Source organism: Lampetra planeri, chromosome 20 (assembly GCF_965212315.1).
Source record: "Lampetra planeri chromosome 20, kcLamPlan1.2.h2, whole genome shotgun sequence".
In the NCBI taxonomy this organism is placed as follows: domain Eukaryota; kingdom Metazoa; phylum Chordata; class Hyperoartia; order Petromyzontiformes; family Petromyzontidae; genus Lampetra; species Lampetra planeri.
The window spans coordinates 9,073,319-9,093,421 of NC_136126.1; the positions used below are offsets into that span (position 1 = coordinate 9,073,319).

The 20,103-nt window shown below is 50.8% G+C and overlaps 1 protein-coding gene across 3 annotated transcripts in view; it reads right to left on the bottom strand.

Moving 5' to 3' along the window:
• The window catches only part of LOC144724411 (pre-B-cell leukemia transcription factor 1-like), a 230,024-nt gene that overhangs the window by 23,213 nt on the left and 186,708 nt on the right, over positions 1–20,103 (bottom strand). For 2 of the 3 annotated variants that reach the window (XM_078603519.1, XM_078603518.1), the window contains 3 exons: positions 18,972–19,107; positions 4,878–5,037; positions 1,759–1,871 (listed from right to left, as the gene is read on the bottom strand). In XM_078603519.1, coding sequence (XP_078459645.1) covers positions 1,759–1,871; positions 4,878–5,037; positions 18,972–19,107 — 409 coding nt within the window. The remainder of the gene's footprint in view (positions 1–1,758; positions 1,872–4,877; positions 5,038–18,971; positions 19,108–20,103) is intronic. The other variant, XM_078603520.1, reaches the window with a different exon arrangement.

The window sequence follows — 20,103 nt, forward strand, 5'->3', positions numbered from 1 at the left end:
AAGGCGTGGCCTTGTCGACAGCCAATCACAGGCACTGAAACGAGGTCATTATTGGTGCAAAGCTCTGCCAACCCCCCTCCTACCTGTCATGCGAGTATTGCATCAGGAAGTGACATCACAGAAAGTGATATCACATAGATCTTCGATTACCGTATGCTTCTCTAGTTTTGTGTGAAATGGATTTCCGATAGGCCCTGCAAAGGACGCTGTGATATAATTTTGAGTCTTTCCACAATAAGGTGCTTTGCAAATCTGCTATGTTATGATGTACGGTAATACGCCTCACTCCGCAAACAAAACAAAGGTGCAGTTTGGAATGCGGGATGACAAAAATGCAACAAATAAAACGGAACAAATAAAAACAACAACAGCAGTATTAATAATAGAGCTGGCTAGCAAGAAACGGTGCTTGCATTCCGTTTTCTCCGCGATGAAAATTACAATTTTCACTCAAAAACGTTATTTCGAAACAACTCTCGTCAACCAAATGCAATCCGTGCTGCTGCGTTGATGGCTCACGTAAAATTGCATTAGCCTTTAAAACGACAAAAACATATTTTAACTTTCTTTTTACGGCGACATTAAACGTGTGTAAAATGCGCTAATACCGCCGATAAAGAATATTTATCTCGGGAAATTCCCCGTCTCCACCGCAGGTTTATCGTTTCAAAAGAAAACAGCCTCAGGCATTCCAAATATTATTAACGATGCGAGGGAAACTGTTGGTTTTAATTGAGTGTCAGCTTTGTCACTAGACATTGAAATATGTCGCCTCGCGAAAGGTTACGTAAAATATATAAGGCTCTTTAAAACAACACCGTAGCAAGGTGGTACAAAAATGTTACATTTTGATTAGTATCAAAATAGTTTGGTTTCGTCACTGGCATTCCATCAAACTATAAATTATCTCTTAGTGTATTGAAAGTCCTCCATATTTCTGCTTTAGCTCACCTCTGTGATTTCATTTTCACATCTATTCTGCCTCCCGGCTTTCTCTATCACAGAAAATGCTGACTTCTCTGTCCGGCTATCTCTGTACCACGTGTCTCCTCCTCCTCCTCCTCCTCTGCTGCTCTTATTGCCGTAAACAGATAAGCCCCAGCGATGTGTTTGTCGCACTCTTTCCAAATAGTTCCAACACTTAAGCTGCCAGATATCTGGGAGGCTCAACTGGGACACACGGTATCCTGGCAGCCCGTCTCTCTGTTAGGCACGCCCAATGTTACACAGCCATGCCCACCAAACCACTATCCCCGCCCACACAGTGACTTTGCCCCTGCATACCCCTCATAGGCCTTACCCTCTCCTCTGCCACTTCCTCTCACTGCTCATGAGTCGAGGATGAAACCAGAAAGTTTTTAATTGGGACAAAATTAAAATTTTCACAAAAGCTTCAGAACATCTGGATAGCCTTTCTGAAACCAGGACTGTCCCCCGACCAAATCAGGACATTGGTAATCACAGATTTGTTACTTAAATAAATTTAACTCTAGCTTGACCTAGTCCTGTTTATACGTGTAGCGATGTCTTGATGGAGAGTGCTGACGATGGAGATGGTGGGGACGGATGCCTTGGAGGGGCGGTGAGTGTGCTCGTGATGGTGATGATGACGACGCCGAAGATGACGAAAGTGACATTTCAGTATCGGCTCGGTGGTGGAGGGCGGTGGTGGTGGCGAGGATTCCTCGGCACCAGTCCCACGTTGGGAGCGCCGATGGTGACGACGACGGGACTGCGCCGCGCTCGCTCATCCCTCACCTGCGACTGGATGTTGGGAGTCACCCCGGACGAGCTGTACGAGTCTCCATTCATACCCGGGATGCCCAGGAACATATCGCTCGGGTTTGGCATGGAGAACGAGCCAGAGGAGCCTTGGGGGGCGCGGGGACGAACGGGGACACACCGGGGGAAGGGGGGCGGGGGATCGGGGGGGGGGAGGCGGCGGAGGGAGAGGGTGGGCAGTAGGGCCCGGCATGGCACAGCCCAATGAGTAGGCCGTGGGGTGCGTCAATAGTGATGTTTGAGCGATCGAGGCGGTGATGAGATATAGCATGGGGTGGGGTGGGAGGGGGGGGGAAGAAGCACATGGGGTTGATATGGAGAGGAGTGAGGAAGACGTGAATGGTGGGTGGGTGGTAGGAGAGTGGGTGTTGGAAATTGAGTGGGGGGGGGGGGGTCATGAAGGGGGCCAGAACAGCGATGAGGGGATTGGATCAGGGAGTGAGGGGACAGAAACAAAGGTAATAGTTAGTGGACCTATGTATTCCTAGCTCACAGAGCTGTCATGTCAATTTGCAAATAGTTAGCGGGTCGAGCCCATCAACTGGCTACGCTTGAGACCCCGGTTCAATCACGGGCGACTAAAACCCGGCCTCTGACCCAGGATGTCTCGCTGGTGCAGGTTCAGTGTCTGAAACACAGCCATTATGAACCCCGTAAAGCCACTTCTCTCATCGCATACTTTGAAACATTTTACACATTTCTGTACTATTGCTGCAATATTCTTTTTTCCCCCCCACATTTTTATCAACGGTAAATTTTAAGGTTTTAAAAAATCTGAATAGGATTTCAAATTCCAGTCGTGATGGCAAGGGGATGGCGTCGACTTAGCCCTTCAATCACTCTGGGGTGGATAAAATCAGTACCACTTTGTGAGACATCAACAGTGGTGGTCCTATGGAAGGACTCTGCCTGAGCAATGTGGAATTACCACCTGGCAGGCTCATGGCCGGTTTAAGAATGAACCCCGCTGGTACTTGTAAATTATTTAGATTCGAATCCCACTCAAGAATCAGTTTTCTCCCACGCTTTTTAAGGTCGGAAAATGTCCCGTGCATTTGGCCAAATGTGGTGGCCTCCCTCTCGGCACTGTCAGGAACTAGGAGTCAGTTTGAAGGGCATTTAACGAGCAAGCACAAACATGCAAATGTAGATGACATGCAAGACTAGCGTTCTGTATTTTTGGTTTGCTATATTGTACGGGGGATAAAAAATACTTTTTTTTCGAATGGCATTTTTTACATAATAAAGGTTTGGTGAATTGTTTAAGCCAATGCTTATAAGGGAATACGATAACAGGAGATATAAAGTGCGTAGAGGAATTGGTAGCGTCGTAAAAACAAACACAAAGCTACCAAGAGAAATACATTAATGGGTGATATTGCAATGACCCCTTTTGGGTCATAAAATTAAATGGCCTAATTTTTTGTTACTTTATCCTATGAAACCTTTATATATGTATTATATTAAGAAGCAAGCAATTGGCCTAACAATCCACCAAACGAACCTCCAGTTTAAAGGCCTTCACTGATATGGGATTATGAAAATTATTATTGTTGTTGTTGTTTTTGCTCGAATTATTTCAGCCTACCGACTTGGGTGAAAGATTTCCAATGCGAATATAAAAAAAAACCCCGATCTTATTAAAATCCCGCCCCAAAAAACAGTTAAACGAGCGAACCAAAAATACAGAATAACAAATTCACATCACGTCGGCAACGTCAGCGGCAATCTGAAACAACGTACGCATGTAAAGGCATCAATTCTTGCAGTTTGATTCCGTTAATTGCACAGGCAAACATTACTTCGCCATTAAATGCATGGGCAGTCAGTGGTCAAGAAATAGATATGAGCCTTGCCGAAAAACAATTTGTGTGACTTAAAAATGAGGAACCCACCCAACACCTCGACTCGTGAGTTTAACAATCAAAAAATACCTCTGCCCCCCCCCTCCCCTCCCCTCCCCGGTAAATTTCGTTCCCAATATTAGCACGTGTCAAGGCAGGCCGTACCAACGCAGATGTGAAGCGGTGCCATCGTTAACAACACAACAACAACAACAGCGGCAGCAGCAGCGGCAGCAGCAGCAGCAGCAGCGACATCAAACAGAAAAAACATCACCACCGCCATTATCAGCACCATCAGCGTTGTCGTCATCATCATCGCCATTCTCTCCATGCCGCAAAAAAAAAGTGTTTTTGTACACATGCTGGATTATATATTGGAAGTATTTTTTAAAATGCGATTTTATTGCCAGTGCCTTTCGTAAGATTTCCCCCCAAACCACATCGATTGAATTCAACTTTGGTGGTTTAACCTGTTGCTAAGACTGCCGCCTCCACCATAGGAACGCGGAATTCCCACCAACAGCTACGAGCTGCCACTGGAAATGAGTGCCGCTCGCATTGCCCGTTAGAGCATCGAGACCCTCCGACTTAACTGTGCCTCCACAAGTGGCACAGCGGTGAGCGCACATGACTCACAGTCAAGTCGGGCGAGCGTTCAAATTCCAGTCATGGGTTGACCGAGCAAATTAATCCCTCTGCGGCCAGGAAAATGGTGCCACTCAGTGGGAAGTCAACAGTGATCATTGTGGATTGAATGGAATCTGGCATGGGAATGTGTAATTTCCACGACTGGCCTGGGTCTGCCCCAGCGCTCATTTGAGCAGGAGATCACGTTGACTATTTTCCAGATTATTATTATTATCATGAGTATGCTCATATCGGAGTGCACAATCGCACGGGGAAGCCAGAATCGCCACCCTTTGAATTTCTCATCTCGCGGACAAGAGACGTGGACCTCGGCGGGCTCTCGCTCGGTTAAATAACCGACACCGACAAAACCTTGCACTGGCCAACAACATTCGGTCTGTCCCAATTGTTCGTGTAAACTCCCCTTCCAGCATGAGTACCAGCTCCAAAACAAAACCAGGGCAGCCGGCCCCACACACGCCGCTAACCCCGCATTCCCCAGCGCGGGCGCGAGGTTCGGCAGAAGCGCAAAGACCCGAGGCCGCCCCCACACAAGCACCCCTTCACACTGCGACTTGGTAGGGCCTGCTCCCATTGGCAGTGCTCTGCGAGTGCGGGCCGTACCAGCGGAGGTGGGGGTGTTGGGCGAGTTGGCCTGGCTCCCGTGGTGCACGCTGCTGGTGGCCGAAACGGCGGTCCGTGCCGCGTAGATGTTCGCCTCCTCCTGGAACTTACCGATGTTTTTCTTGTAGCGGATCCGCTTGTTCCCAAACCAGTTTGACACCTGTGCAGGGGGGCCAGGGTAGTCGGGTGGGAGGGGGGGAGGAGTGGGGGGGGGCGCATGGGGGGGGGGGGGGAGAGTTGGGAAGGAGGAAGGGACCGGAGGGGGAAAGGGGGCGGGGGGGGGGGGAAGGTGGAGGGAAGAGAACGAGAGTGAAGGCGGAGATGGTGGCGATGGGGTCGAATGTGAACGTTCCGCGGATAAATGCGAATCTTATTGGTCGCGGAAGACCTTCGTGTTGAAGCGAACGTTTTACTCCGCTTACCTGGGCAGCGGGTAAAGTGTTCATCCTTTATATGGGGGCGAGAGCCCATGTGGGGGTGAATGGGTGCGTGCAGTGGCTAGCGGCACAATACGCGCACAACAAACCCGGCCGCCAGAGTTCAATTTCCCAGCGACGGCTAATGTCAGCAGCGGGTGACATCTGAACTGGTACTGGGAGCGACCCACTTCACCAGTGTGGTGAAGAATGGCCCAACAATCCCACATGACCGCCCATGTGGGGAGAGGTCCTTTCTTCGGATGTCCAGCCAAATTCCTTAATGAGTTTATTTTTGCTTATCAATTTCTTTGGCCATGTGAGAGGGAACCAAAGTGCCCAGAGCAAACCCACGCATACGAGGAGCATCAGACAGATCGGCAAACCTCCTCGCTTACTTCCATCCGCCGTCGTTTACTTTGTGGAGCCGCAGGTCAGGTGACTTGCAACAGCAATGACCTCGTGGCATGCATTCTACCAATCCCACCTCCGCAGGGCGATGTATGACGGCCGTGCATCTCAACAGCAGCGTCACACTGTAGATTGGCACTTGGCGACAGAGTGAATCCATCCCAGTGGAGTTTGTGATTTATTTTACATTTTTCGGAGATCGTATTGTGGCCTGAAGCTCGCGTTACAGCTGCCACTCACGGTCTCCTTGAAGCGCCGCTGGCCCGGCTCCAATTCCGATTGGCCTACCGCGGAGGGTCAGAGGTCAAGTGCGAGCCAATTAATCGGCGGGGCTATAAAATGCAATTTATTCTGGGCAAAACAGTGCCAATTTCGGAAGCCACACGCCGGCAAGGCATTAAAAACCCACTGTGAAAAGTACCGCAATCAGCATTGGAAATTAAATGTGTCAAAGTGGTAATTGGATGTGATGCAAAATTACGACCTCACCTGTCAGAGCACCACTACGGTTTTGTCATATTGGGTTTTGCGCCTTTTCACGGCTGACGGCGCTAACCACTGCTGACCACGGCGAAAAATGTGGCTCGTCACCACGTGCCAACACGGGCATGGAGTTAAAGGAACGCATGAATGCCTAAGCAGGAAGCATTGTCAATTGCAGTGTCTTCCGAGTGCCAAGTCTGATCATGAAAGATTACACGCGTTTGGAGGGACCATTAAAAGTTTACAGGCTTGATTCTTGGGCACCAATATTTTATTGAAAACCGGTGCACGGAGCACTCCGTTATTTCCTTGCTCCCCGCAACGAGGGGCACTTTGTGCGAGGTCAACCGACGGTTGATTTGTCCCTCCTGTGTTTGTGCCTGGGCCCATGGGAATGTGGAATGGCCATCGCTTGGCTCGGCTGCCAATGGAGAGATGACCGTCACCAACAGTGCTTGTATGAGCACGGATTATAATAATTGTTATAAGGATGATAATTACTATTAATGCCTTAGCAATGACGTACAGAGAAAAAAAAATTCTAATTAGCTTAAACATAACTAAAATATGCAAACTGATCAAGCACTTATCTTGAATTGACCGTTCTTAGGAACGGAACAGGTTGGCATTGTGCATCTTCATGGTCCAACAGTAACCACGTTTGAAAATTGTTGACAAACTACAAACAAAAACCAATGGTCCTCTCTTTGAATGATCATCTGGGAGGTCCCATTGCCACGTGTCTCGTGAGAGGTTTGACCCCATCACCTACGATGGTGGGGGGGAGGAGGAGGGGGGAGGGGCTACACTGTTGTATGTTGAATGGAGCACGCTCACGTCAACCTCTTGGCTGATGACGTCATGGACCCGCTCGAGATCAACAGTTTTAGTCAAAAAAAAAACTTCAGAATGTTTTAATTCACTTTTTTTTGTATCAATCCACATTCTTCTTCGTGCGGCTGATGTTCATGCACAATACGGGGAGGTCATCATTCAGCAGTTGTCCATCTTTTTTTGGATTACACTGGTCAACACAAAAAAAACTTTTTTTTCTGGCCTGGACTTTTGCAGCTGTTCTAGACTAATTTCAGGGTGCCGATTCCAAATCTGATCTCAGATTATGCTATCGGCATACCCCATTTTCATTGATTTTACCCGAAATTAACTCCGTCACTTATGATTGCAAGTTGTTGCGAGTCAGTGACTGCTTTAGTGTTAAAATATGGTGCTGTATTTTTAGGATAGTGTGTTTATAATATCATTTTATGTAGATATCCACATTTATTTAATATTTTTCTTGATATCTCAAAAAGCTCATGTGATAGACAAAAACTGATGCCAGATTTGGAATCAGCACCCCAAAATTACCTTATAACCGTTAGAATACCTTATGCCAGAAAAAAAGTGTGTCGACCAGTGTTATCCATTTACATTAGGGCTGATAAATTATGTTTTTATTTATATATGAACATATTTCAATTGCTAACAGAAACCCTAACCACTAAAACCTAATCGCTATCTAAACGTCAACAATAAGAACCACCGTTTTGGGGTCTTTCAAATGCAAAACCATCTCCCCCACGTGCTCTCGTCTCTCTCCATCTGTGCCTCGCACAATCGGATCGACCGGACAGACTAATCAGATCGATGGGTCGCGACAAGAAAAGTAAGATGCGAAACTTGTCCCGTCCCCCCCGCGCCCCACCCCAACTAATGCGCGCCCCATTTGAAATCACAAGCGTCTGGTGCGACCTTACGTTCATATCGCCCCGCACTGCTATCTCACAGCACTGTTAGATAATCCAACAACAACCATCATCTCACTGCTCATCTGTTACCCTTCAATAGGACAAGGGGACGCAGGGGGGGGGGGGGTGGCAGCAGTGAGTGCAAGGGATGCTACCCACCCTAATTTAGGTACACAAAGTCCCAGCGTCTAATTGCATGGCTATCAACGTGCTTCCACTTCGGCAGGAGGCGATCACCTGCCCCACCGCCCCCACCTCCCAACCCCCCCCCCCCCCCCCCCAATGCCCACCCCCCCCCACGAGGCCCCCCTCCGCCCCCCCCTGTTTCTCTTTCTCCTCCGCACCGCTGGCACACGCAGGTGCACGCATAATTACCATCATTGTCAGGAGCCTGCAATTAAACACGCTTTTGTTCGCTCATTTATGAAAGGGTGGAGGGGGGGCGAAGAGTGGAAAAATGATGATAATTGTGTCGCCCAGCTGTGTAAATGTGAAATAGCGGCGTGCGGTGTGTGGGGGGGGGGGCTGCTGGCAAGGTGAGGGCCTCTTCTGCCACGAGGTTAATCCGTGCCGACAGCCCGGCGCCAACCGAGCCTGCTCCAGAACCAACCACACTGCCATCATCGTCGTCGTCGTCACCATCATCATCGTCGTCGTCGTCATCGTTATTATTATTATTTATCACTGCGAGCAAGTGAGCCCGGGATGAACTTTGAATGCGGGGCCTCGGTTCCATGAGGACGCGATCTAAATTAGTGGGGGGGGGGGGGGTCTCGGTTCCATGAGTCAGTGATCTACATTAGTGGGGGGGGGGGGGTCTCGGTTTCATGAGTCAGTGATCTACATTAGTGGGGGGGGGGGGGTCTCGGTTTCATGAGTCAGTGATCTACATTAGTGGGGGGGGGGGTCTCGGTTCCATGAGTCAGTGATCTACATTAGTGGGGGGGGGGGGTCTCGGTTTCATGAGTCAGTGATCTACATTAGTGGGGGGGGGGGGGTCTCGGTTCCATGAGTCAGCGATCTACATTAGTGGGGGGGGGTCTCGGTTTCATGAGTCAGTGATCTACATTAGTGGGGGGGGGGGTCTCGGTTCCATGAGTCAGTGATCTACATTAATGGGGGGGGGGGGGGGTCTCGGTTCCATGAGTCAGCGATCTACATTAGTGGGGGGGGGGTCTCGGTTCCATGAGTCAGTGATCTACATTAGTGGGTGGGGGGGTCTCTGTTCCATGAGTCAGTGATCTACATTAGTGGGGGGGGGGGGGTCTCGGTTTCATGAGTCAGTGATCTACATTAGTGGGGGGGGGGTCTCGGTTCCATGAGTCAGCGATCTACATTAGTGGGGGGGGGGGGTCTCGGTTTCATGAGTCAGTGATCTACATTAGTGGGGGGGGGGTCTCGGTTCCATGAGTCAGCAATCTACATTAGTGGGGGGGGGTCTCGGTTTCATGAGTCAGTGATCTACATTAGTGGGGGGGGGGGTCTCGGTTCCATGAGTCAGCGATCTACGTTAGTGGGGGGCGGGTCTCGGTTCCATGAGTCAGTGATCTACATTAGTGGGGGGGGGATCTCGGTTCCATGAGTCAGTGATCTACATTAGTGGGGGGGTCTCGGTTTCATGAGTCAGTGATCTACATTAGTGGGGGGGTCTCGGTTTCATGAGTCAGTGATCTACATTAGTGGGGGGGGGGGTCTCGGTTCCATGAGTTAGCGATCTACATTAGTGGGGGGGGGGGGGGTCTCGGTTCCATGAGTCAGTGATCTACATTAGTGGGGGGGAGGTCTCGGTTCCATGAGTCAGTGATCTACATTAGTGGGGGGGGGGTCTCGGTTCCATGAGTCAGTGATCTACATTAGTGGGGGCGGGGGTCTCGGTTCCATGAGTCAGCGATCTACATTAGTGGGGGGAGGGGTCTCGGTTCCATGAGTCAGTGATCTACATTAGTGGGGGGGGGGTCTCGGTTTCATGAGTCAGTGATCTACATTAGTGGGGGGGGGGGTCTCGGTTCCATGAGTCAGTGATCTACATTAGTGGGGGGGTCTCGGTTCCATGAGTCAGTGATCTACATTAGTGGGGGGGGTCTCGGTTCCATGAGTCAGCGATCTACATTAGTGGGGGGGGGGGGTCTCAGTTCCATGAGTCAGCGATCTACATTAGTGGGGGGGTCTCGGTTCCATGAGTCAGTGATCTACATTAGTGGGGGGGGGGGGTCTCGGTTCCATGAGTCAGCGATCTACATTAGTGGGGGGGTCTCGGTTCCATGAGTCAGTGATCTACATTAGTGGGGGGGGGGGTCTCGGTTCCATGAGTCAGTAATCTACATTAGTGGGGGGGGTCTCGGTTCCATGATTCAGTGATCTACATTAGTGGGGGGGGGGTCTCGGTTCCATGAGTCAGTGATCTACATTAGTGGGGGGGGGGGGTCTCGGTTCCACGAGTCAGCGATCTACATTAGTGGGGGGGGGGGGTCTCGGTTCCATGAGTCAGTGATCTACATTAGTGGGGGGGTCTCTGCTCCATGAGTCAGTGATCTACATTAGTGGGGGGGGGGTCTCGGTTCCATGAGTCAGCGATCTACATTAGTGGGGGGGGGGGGTCTCGGTTCCATGAGTCAGCGATCTACATTAGTCGGGGGGGGGGGGTCTCGGTTCCATGAGTCAGTGATCTACATTAGTGGGGGGGGGGTCTCGGTTCCATGAGTCAGTGATCTACATTAGTGAAGGGGGGGGGGGTCTCGGTTCCATGAGTCAGCGATCTACATTAGTGGGGGGGGGGGTCTCGGTTCCATAAGTCAGTGATCTACATTAGTGGGGGGGGGGGGGTCTCGGTTCCATGAGTCAGGGATCTACATTAGTGGGGGGGGGGGGTCTCGGTTCCATGAGTCAGCGATCTACATTAGTGGGGGGAAGGTCTCGGTTCCATGAGTCAGCGATCTACATTAGTGGGGGGGGGGGGGTCTCGGTTCCATGAGTCAGTGATCTACATTAGTGGGGGGGTCTCTGCTCCATGAGTCAGTGATCTACATTAGTGGGGGGGGTCTCGGTTCCATGAGTCAGCGATCTACATTAGTGGGGGGGGGGGGTCTCGGTTCCATGAGTCAGCGATCTACATTAGTGGGGGGGGGGTCTCGGTTCCATGAGTCAGTGATCTACATTAGTGGTGGGGGGGTCTCGGTTCCATGAGTCAGTGATCTACATTAGTGGGGGGGGGGGTCTCGGTTCCATGAGTCAGTGATCTACATTAGTGGGGGGGGGGGGGTCTCGGTTCCATGAGTCAGCGATCTACATTAGTGGGGGGGGGGGGTCTCGGTTCCATGAGTCAGCGATCTACATTAGTGGGGGGGGGGGGGTCTCGGTTCCATGAGTCAGCGATCTACATTAGTGGGGGGGGGGTCTCGGTTCCATGAGTCAGCGATCTACATTAGTGGGGGGGGGGGGTCTCGGTTCCATGAGTCAGTGATCTACATTAGTGGGGGGGTCTCTGCTCCATGAGTCAGTGATCTACATTAGTGGGGGGGAGTCTCGGTTCCATGAGTCAGCGATCTACATTAGTGGGGGGGGGGGGTCTCAGTTCCATGAGTCAGCGATCTACATTAGTGGGGGGAGGGGTCTCGGTTCCATGAGTCAGTGATCTACATTAGTGGGGGGGGGGGTCTCGGTTTCATGAGTCAGTGATCTACATTAGTGGGGGGGGGTCTCGGTTCCATGAGTCAGTGATCTACATTAGTGGGGGGGTCTCGGTTCCATGAGTCAGTGATCTACATTAGTGGGGGGGGTCTCGGTTCCATGAGTCAGCGATCTACATTAGTGGGGGGGGGGGTATCAGTTCCATGAGTCAGCGATCTACATTAGTGGGGGGGTCTCGGTTCCATGAGTCAGTAATCTACATTAGTGGGGGGGGGGTCTCGGTTCCATGAGTCAGCGATCTACATTAGTGGGGGGGGTCTCGGTTCCATGAGTCAGTGATCTACATTAGTGGGGGGGGGGTCTCGGTTCCATGAGTCAGTAATCTACATTAGTGGGGGGGGTCTCGGTTCCATGATTCAGTGATCTACATTAGTGGGGGGGGGGTCTCGGTTCCATGAGTCAGTGATCTACATTAGTGGGGGGGGGGTCTCGGTTCCACGAGTCAGCGATCTACATTAGTGGGGGGGGGGGTCTCGGTTCCATGAGTCAGTGATCTACATTAGTGGGGGGGTCTCTGCTCCATGAGTCAGTGATCTACATTAGTGGGGGGGGGTCTCGGTTCCATGAGTCAGCGATCTACATTAGTGGGGGGGGGGGGGGTTTCGGTTCCATGAGTCAGCGATCTACATTAGTGGGGGGGGGGGGGTCTCGGTTCCATGAGTCAGCGATCTACATTAGTGGAGGGGGGGTCTCGGTTCCATGAGTCAGTGATCTACATTAGTGGGGGGGGGGGGTCTCGGTTCCATGAGTCAGTGATCTACATTAGTGGGGGGGGGGGGTCTCTGTTCCATGAGTCAGTGATCTACATTAGTGGTGGGGGGGTCTCTGTTCCATGAGTCAGTGATCTACATTAGTGGGGGGGTCTCGGTTCCATGAGTCAGTGATCTACATTAGTGGGGGGGGGGGGTCTCGGTTCCATGAGTCAGCGATCTACATTAGTGGGGGGGGGTCTCGGTTCCATGAGTCAGTGATCTACATTAGTGGGGGGGGGGGGTCTCGGTTCCATGAGTCAGCGATCTACATTAGTGGGGGGGGGGTCTCGGTTCCATGAGTCAGCGATCTACATTAGTGGGGGGGGGGGTCTCGGTTCCATGAATCAGCGATCTACATTAGTGGGGGGGAGTCTCGGTTCCATGAGTCAGTGATCTACATTAGTGGGGGGGGGGGTCTCGGTTCCATGAGTCAGCGATCTACATTAGTGGGGGGGGGGGGTCTCGGTTCCATGAGTCAGCGATCTACATTAGTGGGGGGGGGGGGGTCTCGGTTCCATGAGTCAGTGATCTACATTAGTGGGGGGGGGAGGTCTCGGTTCCATGAGTCAGCGATCTACATTAGTGGGGGGGGGGGGGTCTCGGTTCCATGAGTCAGTGATCTACATTAGTGGGGGGGTCTCTGCTCCATGAGTCAGTGATCTACATTAGTGGGGGGGGGGTCTCTGCTCCATGAGTCAGTGATCTACATTAGTGGGGGGGGGTCTCGGTTCCATGAGTCAGCGATCTACATTAGTGGGGGGGGGGTCTCGGTTCCATGAGTCAGCGATCTACATTAGTGGGGGGGGGGGGTCTCGGTTCCATGAGTCAGTGATCTACATTAGTGGTGGGGGGGTCTCGGTTCCATGAGTCAGTGATCTACATTAGTGGGGGGGGGGGGTCTCGGTTCCATGAGTCAGTGATCTACATTAGTGGGGGGGGGGGTCTCGGTTCCATGAGTCAGTGATCTGCATTAGTGGGGGGGGGGTCTCGGTTCCATGAGTCAGTGATCTGCATTAGTGGAGGGGGGGGTCTCGGTTCCATGAGTCAGTGATCTGCATTAGTGGGGGGGGTCTCGGTTCCATGAGTCAGCGATCTACATTAGTGGGGGGGGGGGGGTCTCGGTTCCATGAGTCAGCGATCTACATTAGTCGTGGGGGGGTCTCGGTTCCATGAGTCAGCGATCTACATTAGTGGGTGGGGGGGGTCTTGGTTCCATGAGTCAGTGATCTACATTAGTGGGGGGGGGGGTCTCGGTTCCATGAGTCAGTGATCTACATTAGTGGGTGGGGGGGTCTTGGTTCCATGAGTCAGTGATCTGCATTAGTGTGGGGGGGGGTGTCTCGGTTCCATGAGTCAGCGATCTACATTAGTGGGGGGGGGGGGGGTCTCGGTTCCATGAGTCAGTGATCTACATTAGTGGGTGGGGGGGTCTCGGTTCCATGAGTCAGTGATCTACATTAGTGGGGGGGGGGGGGTCTCGGTTCCATGAGTCAGTGATCTACATTAGTGGGTGGGGGGTCTCGGTTCCATGAGTCAGTGATCTACCTTAGTGGGGGGGGGTCTCGGTTCCATGAGTCAGTGATCTACATTAGTGGGGGGGGGGTCTCGGTTCCATGAGTCAGTGATCTACATTAGTGGGGGGGGGGGGGGTCTCGGTTCCATGAGTCAGTGATCTACATTAGTGGGGGGGGGGGGGTCTCGGTTCCATGAGTCAGTGATCTACATTAGTGGGGGGGGGGTCTCGGTTCCATGAGTCAGTGATCTACATTAGTGGGGGGGGGGGGTCTCGGTTCCATGAGTCAGTGATCTACATTAGTGGGGGGCGGGGGTCTCGGTTCCATGAGTCAGCGATCTACATTAGTGGGGGGGGGGGTCTCGGTTCCATGAGTCAGCGATCTACATTAGTGGGGGGGGGGGGTCACGGTTCCATGAGTCAGCGATCTACATTAGTGGGGGGGTCTCGGTTCCATGATTGCGGTGCCGTCACTCTGCGTTGCACTCCGGAACCTGTGTGCTGTTATGACAGTCGCCGGTACGATGTTTGACTTCCCCCTCTCTCACAGTTTAATAAGAAGGTATTCGCGACAAACATTATCCATAATAAAGGGGGGGAGTGTTTGGTTTGGGTCAGATCGCGTGAATCTAAATGTCTCTCACCTGAAGACGGTCGCTTGTTGTTGCGATCGAAACGTCGTGGTCTATTATTATTCCACCTACGTGGCTTTGCCGAAAGAACCAAAAATTATATGGATATAAATGTGTCGTTAAAACCCGCCACCACCCGACGCAGCCAATCACAAAGTCATCGGGGCCACGCGTGGCATGCGAGCGCGTGTCCATGGCTCTCTCTCTCTCTCGCTCAAACATCACATCGCACAAACATGGAAATCATTACCGAATATGTATTTAATTGCATTGTAATTAGGGTGTGTAACGATTCACCCCCAACCCACCCACTGCCACCCCTATCAATTTGATTAATTGTCACAATTGGGGGTTTTTGAGTCCACTCAGGAATATATTGTTTATCTCACTCGCATTGTGTCATTTATATTGTCCCATTTTTAGTGTCCAATTTATAGTCTCACTCGCACTGTCCCACTTGTATTGTCCCACTTTCATTGTCCGTCTCGTCTGCCTAATATGTTCTAAGCCGTTTAATTAGTTCCACCGACCTCCACGTAAGATTAGCATATGATATGCATTGATTCTAAGTAATGAAATCTTACGTACAAATTTCAACGCGCGTATTGTGAGCGTAAGAATCTGGTTTCCATCCAAGAATTGAGAACAACGATACGCGACTAATAACCGTCTTATCATCTCTCTGCTCGACCTATGGAGATATCAGCAAAATGAGAGTGGCGGCCGAGACTCCTCAATGGAGTCCCCCCCCCCCCCCCCCCCCCCCCAGGGGACTTGTCGACGGTCCGAGTCCTGGGCAACCCTTGGCCGTCGATCACAGCCCCCCGCTCCGGTTCCCGTCTCTCTCTCTCTCAGGGGTTCTACGAGATTCCGGCGGGCGATTTCGTCTCGAGAGCGGATAGACGTCGTGGTCGTTGCGCATCTCCCGTTCAAAAACACTGACGTGTGTGCGTGCTTTCTTGTCCAATTAGAGAGCGGTCCGACTGATACGTCACCGTTTGCTTGCAAAACGAACAAAAATGGTCGCCCCACCAAGAATCGTCGCCTGTTCACGGGAGAGATGCAATCCTGCCAATTTGAGATCTCCCGTCGTGTTGATGCGCAACCGTAAAGTCACGTAGGTATTAAGTAAAATAAATCACGACGTTTCGGGCGCAACACAAGCGTCCGAAACGTCGTGATTTATTTTATTTTGTACCCACGTGACTTTACCGAAAGAACCAAAGAGTATGGATTCCTGCAGTCACGAAAGCTTCAAATCAAGATAGAAGAGTCCATGTTTTGTGAACGAGGAGGACGTCCAGCGGCATCGCCCGGCGCTTTCGGATGCGCTTCTGCGGCCGTCTGCAACGCTCTTCCTCCCGCTGTTAGGAAACCGCTGGAGCCCGTGCACTTTTAAATCGAGATTGACAAACTCATTTCCTTTGAAGTGCTTTTTGTCTTGAGTTTGTGTTTCCCCCGCACGTCAGCATACGGCAACATACTCTAAAGCAGAGAGTCTCATCAAGAAGTTGCCGACATTCGGGCAACGGGCACGCCCTTCCTGCGCGCCACCCAAACCGCAGTTTTCGTCCTTCGACTGCGAAAGGCTCTCGCGCGCGTCGACGACGACGCTTTTTCACGCGAAGAAACTTTCGTTTGTATTTTTCCCCGACAGCCGTGAGCCGTGAGCCATGAGCGCGGCGGCGGTGGCGTCGAGCCCGACGAGACTCCAACGCCACGGCGGGGGCATCGCTCTCCGGCGCTTCGCTTGGCGGTGACGTCACAAAAGCTCGTCCGATCTGCTCTCACGTTTCTTTACGTTCTTCGTTTTCATTCTTCTTTCTCTCCTTTAGACTTAAAACTTTCGTGACTGCAGGAATTCATATTCTTGGTTCTTTCGGTAGAGTCACGTAGATAGAAAACAAAAATGAAAAGCTTGTGTTGCAATCGAAATGTCGTGGGTTTTTTGCTTTTAAGTTTTGTTCTCAGTGACCTTTACCGAAAAAACCAAGAATATTTATTTCCTCTCCTTATTCTCCTTCTTCTTTGACTTTCTTCCTCTAATTTTAATCTTCTTATTTTTATTCTATTTTTCTCCTTATTTTTCTCTTATTCTCTTATTTTTCTTTTCTTCTTTTTCTTCTTAATTTTCATCTTCTTTTCCTCTTCTTATCTTGATTTTCTTCTTATTTAGATTTTCTTCTTATTTTAATTTTTCTCTTATTCTTTGCCTTTTCTCAGTCTTCTTTTTTTTTCGTCTGCCTATTCGCGAAATCTCTCTGCTCATGTCGGACAGCCGGAAACACGCAGCCTGGGCGCGCGTCTAAACACGTTGTTCAGTGCTCTCTTTGGCTTGCACATTCGTGAAGTGATTTTTGCCATTCATTCAAAAGGCAATTTTTTTTGCTCTCTCGCCATCCCGCTGCATTGAGTTGCTGCCGCAATTTGGACGGCGATTTGACAGTTTTTATTTCCCAACCGGAGCCGTCTGCGATTGGATGGAATTTGTCACATGCTGCTCATTCCTCCTCCTGTAAAGGCATTTACTACACGTTTATTTGGGGAAAACATGTAAAGGACATCTAGATTCGTATCCTGTTTGTGTGCAGGAGTTATTTTTTGAAGCATGATATGTTAACTACTTTGCCGGGTATATAGGAGATCGTGGCTTCGATGCCGACCCTGACGCCTGTTGTGTGTTTGGAGTTTTGCAAGTTCTCCCCGTTGTCGTGTGGATTTTTCTCTGGGGCCTCCGGTTAATTCCTCCACATTTAGAATCAAAATGCATTTGGACTATTTGGCTGTTACAAATTTCCACGTGAGAAGCCACTTCGTTCTCCTCGTGGTCGGGTGGATTGTTCTCCAGGGCCTCTGGTTTCTCCCTCCACATTTGTAAATGTGCTGCTTAGAGTATTTGACCGCGACAAATGTTCCACGCGATAAGCCACTTGTCGAGTTATTCTTTGTGGCCAGTGTATAGCTCAGTGTGCCCTTACCTGGTAAAATAAAAAATAGTTCGTCGATATTTGTTTTTATTTAGCTCTTGCATGATGGACGAGTAGCCCAAGTAGCACAGTAGGGGCCACACAGAGCTCGCTCACGTAGCGGTCCATCCACCAGAAGCGGAACCTTGACCTATGACGGCTGTTTCAGCATCGTTTTATACATTGTACCCCCAAGCCCCCCTAACACCTCCCCGCACGAGGAAGTCAACGGTCCCACCAGCGGAGCGAATGCTGCGTCGCCGTGACGTTCGGTCGGATGGACGTGCAGTCAAGAGCGGCGACTCCGTAACCGTTGTGTTTTATTTAGCATCGCTTCTACGCTGCATGGGGCCACACACCTGTCCATCACCCCTCACATACATCGCGTGTATGACAGGCAAGTAGCCAGAGAATGTATCTCTGACCGCTTGGCTTGATGGACGCGCTGGCAGACTGTCGGACAGACCGACACAAAAAAAAGACAAAGATCCCCCGTATAGCCTGCAACGGACTCTTGGGGCAAGTGCTGTTAGCGAGCACCTATGAAGGCCAGCACGGCACGCGAGGAGGTGGGTGGCCAGCACCACGCCCGGCCGCCTTTGTCTCCCCAGTGGCGATGTTTACACACTGCACCAGGTACTCATTTGAGGCCGAGTCGACCTAGGGGAGGCCAAGGACCGGTTCAGATAATCGTCACTGGTGTTGGCCGTGAGCGGGAATAGAACTCGGGTCGCCAGGTTCGTAGTGCAGCGTAGCGCTAACCGATACACCACCGCTCCCCACCAGATTGGCACACACACAGAGTGACACACGCCGCTAACAGGCAGACACATTGACACGTATTGACGCACAGACGGACGCACAAACAGTTAGAAAATATGGACATTGATAGAGATGCCAACACAAAACAGGCTGACAGAGACACAACACAAACAGACTGACACACAAAAATAAAAACAAACACAAGTGCTGTTAGCGAGCGCTATTAAGGCCGGAACGGTACACGAGGGGGTGGTGTGGCCACCACCACGCCCGGCCGCCTTTGTCTCCCCAGTGCCGATGTTTACACACCGCACCGGGTACTCGTTAAGGCTGAGTTAACCTCGGGGAGGCTCAGCACCGATTCAGATAATCGTCACCGGTATTGGTTGCCATAAGCGGGAATAGAACTCGGGTCGCCGGGTTCCTAGTGCAGCGTAGCACTAATAGCTACACTACCGCTCCCCATACGTACACACGCACGCACACGACACGCACACGACACGCACACGACACACACACGACACACACACGACACACACATGACACACACACGCACGCACACGACACGCACACGACACGCACACAGGCGCACACAGGCGCACACGCACGCACACGACACGCACACGACACGCACACGACACACACACGACACACACACGACACACACACGACACACACACGCACGCACAAGCGCGGAGGACGCAGAGGCGCCGGGATGGCTGACCTGCGAGACAGTGATGCCGCATTTTTTCGCCAGCTCCTCCTTGGCCTCCTCGCTGGGGTAGGGGTTGCTCAGGTGCGAGTAGAAGTACTCGTTGAGAATCTCTGTCGCCTGCTTGCTGAAGTTGCGACGCTTGCGTCTGTGCAAAACACCAAAGCAGGCAGCAGCAGCAGCAGCGGTTAATTACGCATCACACCGTCACGAGATGGGGCTCAGCTGGGCTTTGTTTGCGCCTTTCGATAACGTCACAAATGCGATCAATGCGGAATGCGGTGGAGGGAAGCTAAACTAACTGTACTAAACTAAACTTTTAATTTTTAATATTAACTAAACTTTTAATTTTTTATATTAACTAAAGTTAACTTTTTATTTTTAATATTAACTAAACTTAAAATTTTTAATATTAACTAAACTTTACTTTTTTATATTAACTAAACTAAACTTTATATTTTTTATATTAACGAAACTAAACTTTTTATTTTACCAGGATAAGGCCCACTGAGCTGTATAGCTCTTTTTCAGAAGCGAACTGCCCACAAATGATAGCTCAACGAAGTGGTTTCTCACGTGGAAATGTATAGCAGCCAAATACTCTAAATGCGTGATGTTGATTCTAAATGTTGGTGGAAAAAACCGGAGTACCCGGAGAGAAATCCAGACGACCACGGAGAGAGAGAGGCACGCAAACTTCAAATATACAGGCGTCAGGGTCGGGATTGAACCCACGATCTCCTGCATAACAGGAGAGGTAGTTAACATCTTGCCACGAATCGATGACCCACTGCCACCCCTCCCCCCCATGATTTGGGGCTATAATATGACGCTATCGCCGCTCGGATGGATGCGTGTGAAATCAATAGCGGAGGTGGTGGTGGCGCGGCTTGTTGCAATGCGTTGTGCCAACCGGGTAAATTTGTGGTTACGTTTTCAGCGTTGGAATCTTTTTAAACTCCCCCCCCCCCGCCTTCCAAACCAGGGTGAATAGAATGGTGGAAACAGCCCGAGAGTGAAGAAGTCGACCTCGAGTTTTTGTTCGCAATAGCGCATTGCATCGTAATTGCTCGCACTACGTGAGCACGCTATTCATAGCAGAGGAATTCATTAGTGACAATAAAATGCAATCAGACGAATACAG